The following is a 15,686-nucleotide window of genomic DNA, read 5'->3' as shown; positions in this document are numbered from 1 at the left end:
CACTCCCAAGACCAAGCCAGAGGAGGGCCAGTCAACCTGCTGTTTCTACCACAGCGCTGGAGAGCACAAGCCCGTAAGTGGCACCAGCCCTGCGGGTTTCAGGGAAACAACCAGGCCAGCCGCTGTTGACGATTGCAATTGCTGGCCACACAAACAGCCTCCATCATGTGACGGACAGATCCACCGGCCGCCAATTCCTGGTGGACGCAGGGTCTGAGCTCAGCGTCCTTCCCTCCACAGCATTAGAGACTTGCACCTGATCTCAAGGTCCAACCCTGTGGGCGGCTAATGGCTCGACCATCAGGACCTACGGCACCTGCAGGGCACAGATCCAGATCGGGAAGTAGATAGGGATGGTGAACTTTTACCATCATTTCATCCCCGGAGCTGCGCGCACCATGCGCCCATTCTTGGCACTCATGGCCACCAAAGAAAAGACTTTATCGTAGTCAGAGGAGCTGGACAGGGCTTTCATCGTGACAAAGGCAGCTCTAGCCAGCACCATGCTGCTGGTGCACCCGTGGCTGGAGGTGCACATGGCGCTCTCTGTGGACGCCTCAGCTACGGCAGTCGGGGGGGGTTCTGGAATAGTGGCTCGATGGACAATGGTGCCCGCTGGCCTTTTTCAGCAAGCAGCTGCCCCCACCAGAGCTCAAATACAGTGCCTTCGACCGGGAGCTCCTGGTGCTACATTTGGCCATCCACCATTTCTGCTACTTCCTGGAGGGCAGGCCATTCACAGCCTTCACGGATCACAAGCCCCACACTCAAGCACTGGCAATGACCAAGGATCCGTGGTCCACCAGACAACAGTGCCATCTCTTGTACGTGTTTATGAGTTCACGACCGACATCTGACACAGGGCCAGCAAGGTCAATGTAGTGGCAGATGCGCTCTCCTGTCCAGCCATCAACACTCTCGTGCCCAGCCTGGATTACAAGCAACTGGTTCAGGCACAGAGGAACGATGTGGAGATGGAGGCCTTGCGGACCGCCATCTCGGGCCTCAAACTCAAGGATGTCCAGGTGCCCAGCAGCCTAGACACTCTGTGACGTCTCAACAGGCATGCCATGCCTGGTGGTCCCACCACACTGGAGGGCGAAGGTCTTCAGTTTGATCCATGACCTGGCTCACCCAGTGGTAAAGACAACCATGCAGATGGTTGCAGAGTGGTTTGTGTGGCATGAGCTGAAGGAGGAGGCAGAACTGGTCAGGAACTGTACCAGGTGCCAGACCTCCAAGGTCCAGCGACACACACGAGCCCCCAGAGGCTTGTTACCTCCTCATCATGGTGGATAGGGCTGCAAGGTGTTCGGAAGCCGTCCCGATTAAGGAGGCCTCTGTGGAGACGTGCGCCAGGACTCTGGTCAGCCAATGGATCACCCATTTTGGAGTCCCGGCGCACATCACTAGCGACAGAGGGGCACAGTTCATGTCTGCCCTGTGGACTCAGATGGTGAAGCTCCTGGGGATCAAGGTCCACCACACCACAGCATACCACCCATAGTCCAAAGGGTTGGTGAAGAAGTTCCACAGGCACCTGAAGGCATCGCTTATGGTCGGGATCTCTGAACCAGACTGGGCAGATGAACTACCCTGGTTCCTCCTTGGGATTAGGACGGCACCCAAGGAGGACCTGCAGGCTTCAGCAGTGGAGATGGACTATGGCACACTACTTTCCCTGCTGGGGTGAATCTTTTGGCCCAGACCCTGACACCACGGCCATCGACAAAAACCTGCTGGTGGACCTACACAGGCGACTGGCCTCCCGAGCTCCCCCGCCCCCAGCACATCATGGCACGCGTTTCATCTCCCAAAAGAGCTCAACTCAGCTCAGTTCGTTTTCGCGCAGAGGGGACCACAAGGTGCACCATTACAGCGACCATACGAGGGGCTATACAACGTCTTGTACCAGGTGCACCAGTCCGGCGGAACCTTCACCCTGGACATTAGGGGGAGAGAGGAACTTTTTACGGTGCACTGCCCGAAGGCAGCCCATCTGGACTTATCACAGCCGGTGCAGATGGCCGCACCCAAACGCTGGGGCCGTCCACCAAAGCGACAGGACGCGTAGCCGGTTCTGGGGGTGGGGGGATGGGGTTGTGTGGCACATCCTCATCGTGAACCGGCCCGGCTTGTATCGCCATGTGGCGGGGCAGCCATGGGGAAATGGCGTCGTCAGAGGTTTCTCTCCGACTCCAGTGTCCCTTCCAGCGCCCACCCTGGGCAGCGATTATGATATCACAATGTACCAGGTCACTGAGCTCCTGCTGCCCTTATTGGGACGCACTGAATTTGAAAAAAACAGTCATTAACGACCCTTAACGTGGTGGCTGTGTTTCTTCCATTGCTCACACCGCCACATTTTTTCAAATAGGACGTTCCACTGCTATCTCAAATAAGATATTTTCTAAGGGACACATTAGGTCCAACTATGGCCCAACCAACATACAGTGACATAGAGACCTTGATTTTCAAGGGGAACACACAGAAGCTTATTTTGGCAATGTATTTCTTACATAGGCGTGGGGGGAGGGGGCACAAAACTAGGCCTTCACAAGTCAAGGGAGAGGTGGGAGTCGGACTTAGTAATAATGGGTGATGAGCAGTGCTGGTCGGAACTGTGTCGGATCAGCATGGCGACAATCATTAACGCACAGTATAGGCTGGTGGAGTACAACTTTCTTCACCAACTATCCCTGATACTTCAAAATCAGAAATCTCAGAGCAATGCTTCACATGTGGCATTGCAACAGGCACTTCTGTGTATGCAACCTGGACAGGTACCAAGGCCCTTTTGGGTGGACCTGGGCAAAGCCTTGGGGAAAATCGTAGGCAAAGAATTCCCACAGGATCCAGAGTTGTTCCTGTTGGGAAATGTGACAGACATAAGACTTACAATGAAGCTGTCCAAATGTCAAATCCAATTTGTAATGCTCACATTGACAGTGGCCAGGAAGTGTCTAGCAGCTACCTGGAAGTCCGACTCCTGCTTGAGCAGTGAGCGCTGGAATGCAGAAATGCAGAGCTGTGTCCCCTGGAGAAGATCACCTACAATCTCCGGAGAAAGCACAGTACCTTCCGTAAAATTTGGAAACTGTATCTAAATTTCATAGGGTAGCCAAGCTCCATCCCATCCCAGTCTGAAAAAAATCGAAGCCATGGATAGGATATTGGCCGGGTCACAGGCTGCATACCCCCTGATTTATGTTTAACCTTTGTTGTGTGCATCTTGAATGTTGTATGTTATGTGATCTGTTGTGTGTTATAAGGGACGGGTAGTAAAAGGGCTCGGACTCGATGGTGAACCTCGTACAGAAATGATGACTGTAGCAACTGTGTCATAGTGTGAAATGAAGAACGAGAGAAAGATTAGACATAGTTGAGTCGAAGTTCAGTGAAAGCCGTTTATTCAGTCACATGCAGCTTTTTAAAACCCCACGCGTTCCAAATGGCGTCATTGCATTGTGACGTCACTTAGAACTTCCCGAGCTGGTTCGATTAAGCCGCTACATGGAGCCCCCCAGAACCAGTGATAGGAGGCTAAACCTCTGGTGCCATTACTGTTCACCACTCTTGGGCAGTCATCCGCTCCTTTGCATCAGGGGTCGTGGCAAGAGCCGATCAAGGTTGAGGTGAGTGGGCTTTAATCAGTCAATTGTAAATGTCTCTGGACACCCCCCAATGTCCAGTAAACAAGTTGTATGATTGTTTTGTAGCACTTTGAAGGGGCCTCATATGGCCTCTATAAGGGTGGCCCACGTCCACCTCTATACACAAACACAAACTCACAGTCTGGGAGTTCCTTTAGGATGAAGGGTGTAGTTCCATGCCTTGTCTTAGGAAATGGGGCCAATTTTCCAAGCTGCTCCCGCTGTCTGCCTAAGACTTCAGTTGGTGGCTCCTTTTGTCCATGTATAGCGGGCACCAACTCCCCAGTTGAGCGGGGCTCCATAAACCAACTCTGTGGATGAGGAGTTGAGATCCTCCTTGGGTGTCAGTCATTCCCTAGAGGATCCAGGGCAGCTTGTCCACCCAATCAGATCCCTGGAGGCGGGCCATCAGTGCAGCCTTCATGTGCCTATGGAACCGCTCCACCAGGCCACTCAACTGTGGGTGGTAGGCTGTCGTGCGATGGAGCTGCATTCCCAGCAGTCGTGACAAAACATCCCAGAGTGCGGAGGTAAACTGCAGGCCTGTCGGAGGTGACATGTGTCGACGTAAACTGTGGGCCTCTGTGGAAGGTGACGTGTGTGGGTATGCCAAACTGAGATACCCAGGCATAAATAAAAGCTCTGGCGAATGAATCAGTTGATGAGTCTGTCATAGGAACTGCCTCCAGCCACCTAGTGAATCTGTCGATGACCGTTAACAAGTACCTAGACCCTTGTGACCCCAGAAGCGGGCTGACAATGTTGACATGCAAAGCTGCGGTGGCTGGAAAGGCTGAAGCGGTGCCTTCACACTTTTGCAGATTGACCATCCATGTAAGTCTTTGCCCAGTACATGACCTGCTTTTTGAGTCCACATCATACAACCTTGTCAGCTATCAGACAGACGATTGCTCGAATGGAGGGGAAGGACAGTCCATGGATGGTATCAAAAATGCAACTTCTCCATGCAGCAGGAACAATAGGGCAAGGCTGACCTGTGGAAACTTTGCACAGGAGAGTGGTACCTTGTGGCCCAAAGGCTGCAACCTTGAGTTGGAGGCTCATGACAGCAATTCTTTGCCGGGAGTTTGTCGTCCTGGTACTGAGCTTTGGTGAGCCCCAGGTAGTCGTACTACCTGAATGAAGGAGGGAGACAAGGCATCAGCCACCATATTACTCTTACTGGAGATATGTTTAATCTTGGTTGAAAACTTGGATACATAAGATAGGTGGTGTTGCTGGCGGGCTGACCAGGGATTAACGAAGGTGAATGTTCGCGGTTTGTGGTCAGTAAAAACCGTGAAGTCCCTACCTTCCAAAAATAGCAGAAGTATCTGACCATGAGGTACAGCGCCAGTAGTTCCCTATCGAATGTACTGGATGCCATTTCCAGAGCCCGATGAGCCCACTTAATAACTCCAGATGTTCCCAAATTTTTCAGGCTGACACCCCCTTGGCCCCTCCAGCTTACATTCCAAGCACCACCACCCCCATACAACAGCACTGAGAAGGGCAGTTATGACGGCACTGAGAGGGGGGTTAGTGGTGGTGCTTAGAGGGGGGTTAGTGGTGGTGCTAAGAAGGGGTATTAGTCGTGTGGCTGAGTGGGGGGTTAGTGGTGGCGCTGAGAGGGGGGTTAGTGGAGGCGCTGAGAGGGGGGTTAGTGGAGGCGCTGAGAGGGGGGTGTGGCTCTGAGAAGGTCGGTGTTAGTGGTGGTACTGAGTTGAGGACATCTTTCACGTTTATTTTGCTCACTGTGGCCATCCCGCATCTGGTCACAAAATTAATGCACTGGCTTCTTCATTAAACTTTGTAGCAAACTATTATAACAAGACTGAAGCTTCGGACCCCCCTCCCCTGCCTTCCCTCACCACCCTTTTGGACCTTTCCACTGCCCATGGGGGGGGGGGGCGCCAGCGCCCACTTTAGGAATCCATACGCTGGAGGCTTCCATTTTCCATTGGTGAACTGTTCCAAGACCCCTTTCACTGCTGCCTCGGACGTGTCTATTGTCAAGGCGGTTGGTGCATTTATTTGTGGATGGACCAGCAATGTTGCCTTCAGGAGGATGTCTTCGGTTTGCTGGAATGCTACTGTCATCTCCTTTGTCCACTTGAATTCTTTGAGGTCAAAGGAGTTTCATTAAATGAGCTGCAGAGGGTAGAGAGCAGCGATAGAAATTGACCATCCACACAAATTCCTTTGATGGTATCAGGCCTCACAAATTTGAGGATGGCTTCCACCTTGCTAGGCAATGGAACGACCTCCCGGCTGCTGATCTGATGTCCCAAGAACTCGAGAGAGAGAGAGAGAGAGAGGGCTGCCCAAATTTGTACTTGGCAGGGTTCACAGTTAGCCCGAACTCCTGTGAGTGGCGGCAGAGTGAACACAGATGCTGCAGGTGCTCTTTGAGGAGTGGCTGGCGACGAGGACATTGTCCAAGTATATGGAAAGGAAGTCCATGCCACGCCCCACTGTGTCTGTCAGTCACTGAAATATTTGTACCATATTTTTGAGACCAAAGGGCATTGTCAAAAATTTGAAGAGGCTGAACGGTGTTTTGATGGCAGTCTTGGGCACATCCTCTGGGCTTACAGGTATTTGGTGGTACCCATGCACCAAGTAATTTTTAGAAAATATCCTGGCCTCATGAAGATTAGCTGTAAAGTCCGATATGTGGGGCACAGGGTAGCGGTCTGCAGTGGTAGCATTGTTGAGACGCCTGTAATCCCCGCTAGGACTCCAGCCTCCTGTGGCTTTGGGCACCATATGTAGTGGAGAAGCCCATGGGCTATCAGACCTGCATATGATTCCAAGTTCCTCCATTTTGTGGAACTTTTTTTGAAAGCTGCAACTTGTCGGGCAGCAGGTGTCGGGCTCTGGCATGTAGAAGAGGTCCTTGAGTGAAGATGTGGTGTGTGACGCCATATTTGAGTTTGGTAGTGGAGAACTGGGGAGTGACAATGTCTGGAAACTCTACATGAAATTTGGCAAATTGGTTGTTCGAGTACTCCATGGTATCTAGGTACAGGGAGGGTAGTTTGGGTTTTCCAAGGCGGAAAGTGTGGAATGTTGTGGTGTTCACCAACCCGCACTCTTTTAATTCCATCAACAGTGAGTGGGCTCTGAGGAAGTTGGCACCCAGCAGTGGCCGGGACACAGCAGCAAGAATGAACTTCCATGTGAATTTATTGTCGCCGAATTTCAGGGGTATAGTCTGTGTGCTGTACGTATGAATCGAACTGTTATTCAATTCAGGTAGCACCAGACCTGCGTTCCTGGAACAGGTGTCAAAGCCCGAAGGAGGAAGGACAGTAATCTCCACCCCGTGTCGATTAGAAATTTGCGCTGGGAGAGTTAGTCCCAGACATAGAGCAGGCTGACAGCGGCCAGCCATCATAGCCATTAGTGACGACTGGCCATAGTATTTTCCTGGAAAAGTGCAAGGAGGTCAGCAGCGGTCACCAGCCGCTGAAATGGTGTGCCCCAGGAACTCCTTGGCAAACTTTGGCCGCATTGACCGTGAGGCTAAAGTCCGCCAGCCAGGCAAAGAGTGTGCAGAGGTGGACTTTGTGTTTGTCGTGGTTGCGACTGGCAATGAGAATATCGTTCAGGTAAATGAACACAAAGTCCAGGTCTTTTCCAACCGTGTCCATGAGGCACTGGAATGTTTGGGCCATGTTCTTTAGACCGAAGGGCATATCCAGGAACTCGAAGAGGCCAAAAGGGCCCACGTCATCTGGATGCACTGGGATCTGATGGTATCCCCGCACGAGGCCAACTTTGGAGAAGACCCGTGCGCCGTGGAGGTTGGCGGAGAAGTCCTGTATGTGGGATGTATCCTGTAATTGTATGCTAATAAAAGCCATGATTATTGTTTGACCACATCGTCTTTATCTACTTCATCAACTGGCACTTCAATTTTATTAGCAGAAACTCATGGTACAATAATGAAAGACAATAGGTGCAGACACAGTTATATCCAAGGGGAGTGTCCTTAACAGTAGAGATAATGCACAGCCAATGTTAGTACAGCAAGGCTCGCCAGAGGGGGGGAGACAGGCAGCTTGGCAAACATTCACCACAGTCTCCCCCCGGCAGAAGGGTTAAAATCGAAAGGACAGCTGCTAGGAAAGACTGAAACAAGCGATACATGGATACCATGTTTGGCCTTGAGATACTCAAGAACAGCCAAAATATGCCAGTATCTAGCAAACAATCGAAATATAATAAATATAAAATTTTATGAATATGTCAGCCTATCAGGTTGTTTATGAATTCTGGTACTTCGTCTCAAAACAGGTGGCTCCTTTGCAACCTTGGGAACTGGTGCAGGTCCTGGGTCTGTAGTGTGGGAAGGACTGGCAGAATCGCCAGTGTGAGGAAGTGGAGCCTCAGCGTGGCCATCTGAAAGCTTACTAGGGGTCACAGGCTGGAGGGGGGGGGGGTGAGTCCAACCTCTCAGGCTCCCTCTGAGTAGGGGTGCGAGGAAGGGGTGAACCAGGCGAGGCCAGATCTCTTGGGGGTACAATGTCTGTACTCCCATCTGGGAATTTAACATGAGCGTAGTTGGGGTTGGTATGCATTAGCTGAACTGGTTGGACTAGGGGGTCTGTTTTACGCGCCCGAGCATGGCTCTTCAGTAGCACGGTTCCAGTCTCAGATAAACAGGCTGGCCAGTCCATCACAGTTCCTGGTTTCCTAGGAAAGGCAAACATACATTCATGAGGTGTTTAATTTGTTGCAGTACACAATAAAGACCAAATAGAATGTAGTGCCTCAGGCAGCACCTCCTGCCACCGGGTAACAGGGTAACCATGTTTTTAAAGCAAGATTAACAGTCTTCCAGACTGTAGCATTAGCCCTTTCAACCTGCCCATTGCCCTGAGCCCATTTGCAGTAGTAGGAAAAGAATCCCATACACCTTTTAAGGGCTTTTGCTGAGTTTGGGGGTGGTAACTTCTTAAGGGGTACCATTCTTTCCGGGTCGGGGCAGATTTCGCCCTTGCGGACAATGTAGCCCAGAATGGGTAGCTCTGTGGCGTTGAACACACATTTGCCCTCGTTAAATGTAAGGTTGAGTTCTTTAGCTGTTGCTAAAAATTTATTTAAGTTGCTGTCGTGCTCAGCCTATGTTTTCCCACAGATAGTGACATTATCCAGATAGGGAAATGTACCCTGTAACTCATACGTCCCAACAACCTTATCCATTTCCCTCTGAAACATGGACACTCCATGAGTGACTCCAAAAGGTACCCTTAAACTGGTATAACCCCCACCATCAGCCTCAAAGGCTGTATAGGGTTGTTCCTTTTTTTTAATGGGGATTTGGTGGTAAGCTGCTTTGAGGTACACTTTGTATTGCGTTATCTGATTAATCATTTTATTGATGTGTGGCAGGGGTTAGGCATCCAGGTTAGTGTAATGGTTGATTGTCTGGCTGTAGTCAATAGGGATGGAGAATGGGAGATGGGGATGGGGAACAGGGAATAGGAGACAGGGGAATTTGGGGATGTCAGGGACGGGCCGACGGGACCGGGACAACAGGGGAAGGGGAAGACTGAGGTGGATGAAGGAGGGAATTTAGGTGAGGGAAGGCGAGAGGGAGATCAGCCAGGTTTCCCATCCTGTTTTTTGAGAGATCTTTGCTGGTGAACGGAGATTTATTTACATTGGAGAGGCTCCACCTTGTTCAGCAGCCAGGGTTAAATGTCCGGTGACCGCAGTGCTGCCGATGTGTCCTTCACATCTCTACCTCAGCTGGATCCCTAGGTAAGGGAAAGGGACGTGGAAGGACAGTTGAGGAATGGTCATCAGCTATGTTGGAGGGGGTCACAGGAGTTACAGGGCTGAGGGGATAATGAACAGCCTCAGTCCCAATTACAATGCCTCCTGTCTCACTCTTCCTCCTCTCTGATCCCTCTCACTCTGCCCTTCTCTCTCAAACCCTGTGCACCCTCTCCCTGCTCCCCTCTTCCCATTCTCTCCTCCCTCGATAACTCCACCCCCTCCTCACCCTCAATTTCTCCCTGTATCCCCTTCTCTACCAACCCTCTACCCCATCTCTCTCCACCCTCCTTGCCTCTATCCCTCTGCACCTCCCACCCTCTCCCCCATCCATCCCCTTTTTCCACCCACCACCCCTCTCTACCTCTCCCAAAACACATTATCTCTTTCCCCCTCCCATGCCTTTTCTCTCCCCACCCCACTTCTCTCCCACTCTCCTAATCACCCCTCCCTCTCTCTTCCCCACATATCTCCCCATCCCCTTCTATCTCCACCTCCCCAACCCCCCTCTCCCGTCTCTCCCTCCACTCTATTGCAACCCTCCTCTCTCTCCCATCTCCATTTCTCTCCCTATCCACCTCACCCTTACTCTCCTCCCTCCTATCTCTCCCCTTCCCACCCTCCTATCTCTTCCCACTGTCCCTTCTCACCCCACCCTCCACTCTTCCTTCTCACCCCACCCTCCAATCTTCCCTCTCTCCCCCCATCCTCTCACTCTTCCTCCCACTCCTCTCTCTGCAGGCCCTTTCAGGTGGACCCTCCACCTTGAGGCCGGTGGCAGGATTTTAAACTGCTAACTCACCTTTCAGGTGGCATCCTTGAAATGGCCTGTTCAACCAGAGGTGCCTCGTAGTACCATCTGGACTGGTGCCATAGTGCCAAGCATCATAAATATGCGACAGAGCAATGGCCGTCTTCCCTACCCATAATTCCCCACGCAGGTAGAACCGCTCTGTGTTTACTACAACAGTTGCAGCTGTGTGGGGGTATTATGGGTAGGGAAGACCACCATTGCTATGCTGCCCCCCTGGTCCCCCACCAGCAGACCTCCCCTGCCCCAACAGCCCCTGCAGAATTCCCCTGCCATTACTTCCCCCGCAGACCTCCCCTCTCCAGTGAGGTGGGGAGCTGTCAGGTCATGCCCGGTTGTGGGGCGGTGGGACGGCCAGGTAGCAGGGCGGGGGTCTGCCAGGCCGTGGGGTGGGGAGCTGTCAGGTCATGGGGCAGGGCTGCCCAGTCGTGAGGCAGGGGGCTGCCAGGCCGTGGGGCGGGGAGCTGTCAGGTAGCAGCAAGTTGCTACCTGACATTTCATGACAGGATGATATGTTTGAAAATATACAATATATTAAGTTTGTCGACTGATATGGCTTTTTAGAATTGATGTCAAAGTCCTGAAAATTAAAATAATCCCTTCTCTGTTGCACTTAAGACAACAAAACAATCACAAAGGTCCAGTAATTGTCACTAGATTAAACCATTCTCATGCTCCGATAGCCAACTTAGATCTGACAGCAGCGCGGTAAATGGCAGCTGGTTAACAGGGAGATAGATGGGTCGCAGGATGATGGAGCCATCAGGCTGCCCCTAAGCGAAGCCGATTATCCCTCCCCGGGGAGAAATGGCATCGGCGTCTCAGAGGAGTTCTCGTCCCCGATGAGTATGTCCTTAGCCGCATCGGGAGAGATTATGTGGCTTTACAAGGGGGTGTCCAGGCCACCTGAAGGGGCCTTACCTCTCCTTCCCCCACCTATCTCCCTCTCTCCCCTTTCTAACCATCACCCCATTCCACTCTCCCCACCCACCACTTTCTTCCACATCGCTCTCCCCATCCCTATTGATCTCTCTCCCCACCCCCTCTCCCTCTCCCCACCCCCTCTCCCCTTATCATTCTCTCTCTCCCTCCCCACCCCTCTCTCTCCCTCCATCCCCTCTCCCTCCACATCCTCACTCTCCCCACCCCCTCTCCCCTTATCATTCTCCCTCTACCTCCCCACCCCTCTCTCTCCCTCCCCACCCCTCTCTCTCCCTCCATCCCCTCTCCCTCCACATCCTCACTCTCCCCACACCCTCTCTCCCCCAACTGTCTCTCTCTCCACCCGCTCTCCCTTCCTCCACTCCCCATTTCCTTCCACTCTCCCCCCCTCTCAGCGCTGCCACTAACCTCCGCACACCCTCTCTCCCCACATCCATCTCCGCCACCCTCCTCTTCCCCCACACATCTCTCCCTTGACCTCCCGTCCCCCTCTCTACCCCCTAGTTCTCACCCTCTTCTCTACCCCTCGACTTCCCACCCCCTCTCTGACACTCCATCTCATCTCTCTCCCTCCACCCCGCTCCCTCCCTCCCGTTCTGTAACCTACTCTGTCCACAGCCTTTGGCTCGGTCTCCATTGTTGTTTTTCCAATGAGCCGCGGGTGTTAATCACATTCGTTCTGTGCCTCTCGCTTCCTCTCCCTCCCCCCCAACCGCTTCCTTCCCCCTCCCCCTCCCCGGGCTCTGGAGCGGCCCGAGTCTCCGCCTGCCCGAAGTCCGCGCTGCAGGAGGGTCCCGGCGGGTGAGTCTCTCCGTGTCCGTCTGTCTCTCTGCCTGTGTGTGTATTGGGGGGGGAATGGGATGGGGGGGGGGGGGATGGGATTGGGATTGGGGGGGAATGGGATTGGGGGGGGAATGGGATTGGGGGGGGGGGGGGGGGGGGAGATACCGGTCCCTGGGCCGCTCCTCACTGGTTTTGGAGCCTGTGACAGTTCCTCTCCTGTACTTTGTTCCATGTGCGTTTGGGCTCTGAGTTTCTGTCCGTCTCCTTGACTGTGACTGGGGTGGTCGTGGGTGGCCCCTAAGACCCATCCTGAGATCTTTGCTGGTGAACGGAGATTTATTTACATTGGAGAAGCTCCACCTTGTGTTAGTGTCTGTGTGTGTCTAATCTCCTCACCCCTCCCTTCCCCCCCTCCTCCCCTTCCCCCTCTCCTCTCCTTCCCTCCTCTCCTCCCCTGCCCTCCTCTCCTCCCCTTCCCCCTCTCCTCTCCTCCCCCTTCCCCCCTCTCCTCTCCTCCCCTTTCCCCTCTCCTCTCCTCCCCTTCCCCCCTCTCCTCTCCTCCCCTTCCCCCTCTCCTCTCCTCCCCTTCCCCCTCTCCTCTCCTCCCCTTCCCCCCTTCCTCTCCTCCCGTTCCCCCCTCTCCTCTCCTCCCGTTCCCCCCTCTCCTCTCCTCCCGTTCCCCCCTCTCCTCTCCTCCCCTTCCCCCCTCTCCTCCCCCCCTCTCCTCCCCTTCCCCCCTCTCCTCCCCTTCCTCCTCTCCTCCCCTTCCCCCTCTCCTCCCCTTCCCCCCTCTCCTCCCCTTCCCCCCTCTCCTCCCCTTCCCCCCTCTCCTCCCCTTCCCCCCTCTCCTCCCCTTCCCCCCTCTCCTCCCCTTCCCCCTCTCCTCCCCTTCCCCCCCTCTCCCCCTCCCTCTCCCCCCCTCTCCCCCTCCCCCCTCTTCCCCCTCTCTCCCCCCCTCTCTCCCCCCTCCCCTCTACCACCTCAATCTCCCTCCATTTCCCACCTTCCCCCAAGCTTCCCTATTTCACCTCTCTCTCCCCATCTGACCATTTCTCACATCTTCTATTCATTTTTGATCCCCTCTCTCATCTCATGTCTTTCCCATATCCGCCTCGATCCACCTTCTCTCCCATCCTTTCTCACCTCTTCTCACGTTTTCTTTTCCCCACTCTCCTCCTCTCTCTCTTTTATCTTTCCCCTAAGGATGCCGTTGGTAAGTGTGAACCGTGGTGGTGGGATCAAGAGATACGTGGCGCTGCTGACTGGGATCCTGGAGTGTGGGGGCATCGCGGGAGTGATTTTCGGATGGCCCTCGCTTGTATACATCTTAAAGAAAGAGCAATATTTTGCTGATATCTGCCCCACAGAAAGCAATGGGACAACAGGTGAGTCCCCCTCAGGGATAGAACGAGGGTACAGAACATGGTGAGTGCGTCTCACATGAGAGCGGGTTAATGGGACAGGGGAGACATCATAAACTCCCTGCTGACTGTGAGCCAGGGTGATGGAAAATTCTTCACATAGACCCTCCACACTCCTCCGGCACCCTCCCCCCCTCACCCCCTCCTCCTACTTTCCCTCTGCCCCACCCTCTTACTCAACCCCACTCTTACACTATTCTATCTCTCTCCCTCACTCTTCCCCTATTTCTGACCCTCTATCAACAGTGGGCTGTGATCGCCAGGATGAACGGTTCTCCCTAATATTCACGCTGGCCTCCTTTGCAAATAACTTCATGAGTTTGCCCAATGGATTGCTCTTCGACCACTGTGGGACCTCTGTCACTCGAGCGGTGGGCATGTGAGTGTGTGTCCGGGAATGGGGGATGTTGGTGATTGAGAGAAAGTGCTGAGAGAGGGTGGAGGAGGGAGGGATAGGGGAGGGGGGGAAATCGAGTGGGAGAGGGGGAGTGAGTGGGTCAGAGAAGATGGATGATGGGATGGAGGGGAAGGGAGAGTGCAGACAGAGGGAGAGAGAGGGAGTGATGGTGATGAGGGGAGAGATGATAAGGAAGAGGAAAAGGGAGAGAAATGGAAGAGGGGGAGTGAAAAGAGGAATAGAAGGGAGACAAGGGGTTGATGGTGGGGAGATAGGTCAGAGAGTGAGGAGGAGAGAGTGGGATTGGTAAAGAGGGGATTGGGAGATGGTGGAGGGGTCGAGAGAAGTGGAGTGAGAATGGGGAGGGAGGGGGCAAGAAAGAGTTAGAAGGAATGAGGTTGAGTGAGATGGAAGGGAGAGGGGGAGTTGGTGGGGAAAGAAAAATGGGTGTGAGACATGGTGAGGGGGAAAGGAGAGTGATGGAGATTAGGGAGAGCGAGAGATGGGGGCGAGAGAGGATGAGAGAATGGAAATGAGGATGAGGGGGAAGAGGGAGAAAGGATGTGTGGGTGAGAGTGCAAGAGTAATGGAAAAGAGGGGAGGGAGAGGTGGTGAGAGAGATAGGGAGAAAGGGCAATGGAGTGGGTGTTAGAAGAAAGAGTTGAAAGAGAGGGAGAAAAAGGGGAGAGGAAGAGAGGAGTGAAAGGGGGAATAGAGGTGAAATAGACAGCAGAGAAGGGGAGAGAGAAAGGAGAGACTAGTTGCAGGGCCAGGGGGAGAGAGGGGGGTGAAAGTGGGGGAGGGAAGAGAGGATGGCAAGGGAGAGCATGGGGAGAGTGATAATCGCCGGGCCCAGCACAATGGGAATGAGCCTGTCTGAGTTGCTTTGTCCACATATTCCTCCCAGATCACTGCATACGTCATCCACCTTGATGATCGCCTTCTCAGACGCTGGTAGGTCTGACGTTCAAACTTCCTGGCGTATAAGGTCTGGGGCAGGATTACAGAGAGAGGGAGGGGTCCAGACGGTGGGTTTACAGAGATGGGGAGGCATGTAGGGGACCATAGGGGGTTACAGAGACAGGGATGGGTAAGGAGGGGTGTAGGGAAAGGATGGGATGATAAGGACAGGGTGGGTGGGTTGGTTACAGATGATGAATTGTGAAAAGGAGCAAACACATAGCAAAAGAGCCAGGGATCTACATTACAGTAATAACAATTCACCAGCCAAATCTTGGATGGACTGAAGTGAGGAATTGTGTTAGAGAGCAGGAAGAACTGGAATGTGCTTAAACTTGTTCACAGCTTCAGAAACTTTTTCCGCCTCAGGAACTTTTCTGTGTGCCTCCGCAGCTTGTGTGGATTATAGCTCTTGACAGAGGAACCGAGTTGAAGTGTACTACCTGTTTAAAATGGATTAACAAGCTTTGCCATGTGCTTTTGAGTATGAGGAAATGGGGGAGTCACGTGATGGAGTAGTGGCCGGTCGGGGAACTCCAGCCCTCTCTGGAAAAGTTTAAAAAAAACACAGAAAACACAAAGGCACAAACACAAAAATTAAAATAAAGTGAAAGGTGGGAAGAAAATGGCAGCGAAGTATATATGGAATCAGTAAAAGAATGGCAATCACAAGAATTTAGTGAAATAAAAAGAAGAATTAAAAGTACAGAAGAAAAAATGAATAGATTAGAGATGGTCATGTCAGATATAGGAAAAAGAGTGGACAAGGTGGAAGAACGAGAAACAGCCGTAGAAATGGAAGTAGATGACTTAAAAAATAAATTAGAAGAATCTAATAAAAAAGTTAAAGAGATACAAGAGCTGTTAGCTCAGAAGATAGATATAATGGAAAATTATAATAGAAGAAATAATATAAAGATAGTGGGCCTTAA

At 52.7% G+C, this 15,686-nt stretch overlaps 1 protein-coding gene and 1 long non-coding RNA gene across 4 annotated transcripts in view; one reads left to right on the top strand and one right to left on the bottom strand.

Annotated features, from left to right (window-relative positions):
• Positions 1-7,524: 7,524 nt before the first annotated feature.
• LOC138748923 (uncharacterized) lies at positions 7,525-11,896 on the bottom strand. The gene is made up of 2 exons (XR_011348320.1): positions 11,801-11,896; positions 7,525-8,354 (listed from the first exon to the last, which is right to left on the bottom strand). It is a non-coding gene; the product is annotated as an uncharacterized lncRNA (long non-coding RNA).
• LOC138748922 (equilibrative nucleobase transporter 1-like) overlaps positions 11,456-15,686 on the top strand; it is a 24,105-nt gene continuing 19,874 nt past the window's right edge. Inside the window, exons 1-4 of one of the 3 annotated variants that reach the window (XM_069909848.1) lie at positions 11,456-11,994; positions 13,180-13,361; positions 13,644-13,776; positions 14,702-14,748. In XM_069909848.1, coding sequence (XP_069765949.1) covers positions 13,181-13,361; positions 13,644-13,776; positions 14,702-14,748 — 361 coding nt within the window. In that variant the 5' untranslated portion in view covers positions 11,456-11,994; position 13,180. The remainder of the gene's footprint in view (positions 11,995-13,179; positions 13,362-13,643; positions 13,777-14,701; positions 14,749-15,686) is intronic. The other 2 variants (XM_069909849.1, XM_069909850.1) reach the window with 2 other exon arrangements.

The sequence above is a fragment of the Narcine bancroftii genome, chromosome 13 (genome assembly GCF_036971445.1).
Source record: "Narcine bancroftii isolate sNarBan1 chromosome 13, sNarBan1.hap1, whole genome shotgun sequence".
Classification (NCBI taxonomy): domain Eukaryota; kingdom Metazoa; phylum Chordata; class Chondrichthyes; order Torpediniformes; family Narcinidae; genus Narcine; species Narcine bancroftii.
Note: the sequence above shows the minus strand (reverse complement) of the source record. Positions and strands in the feature narration are given on the sequence as shown.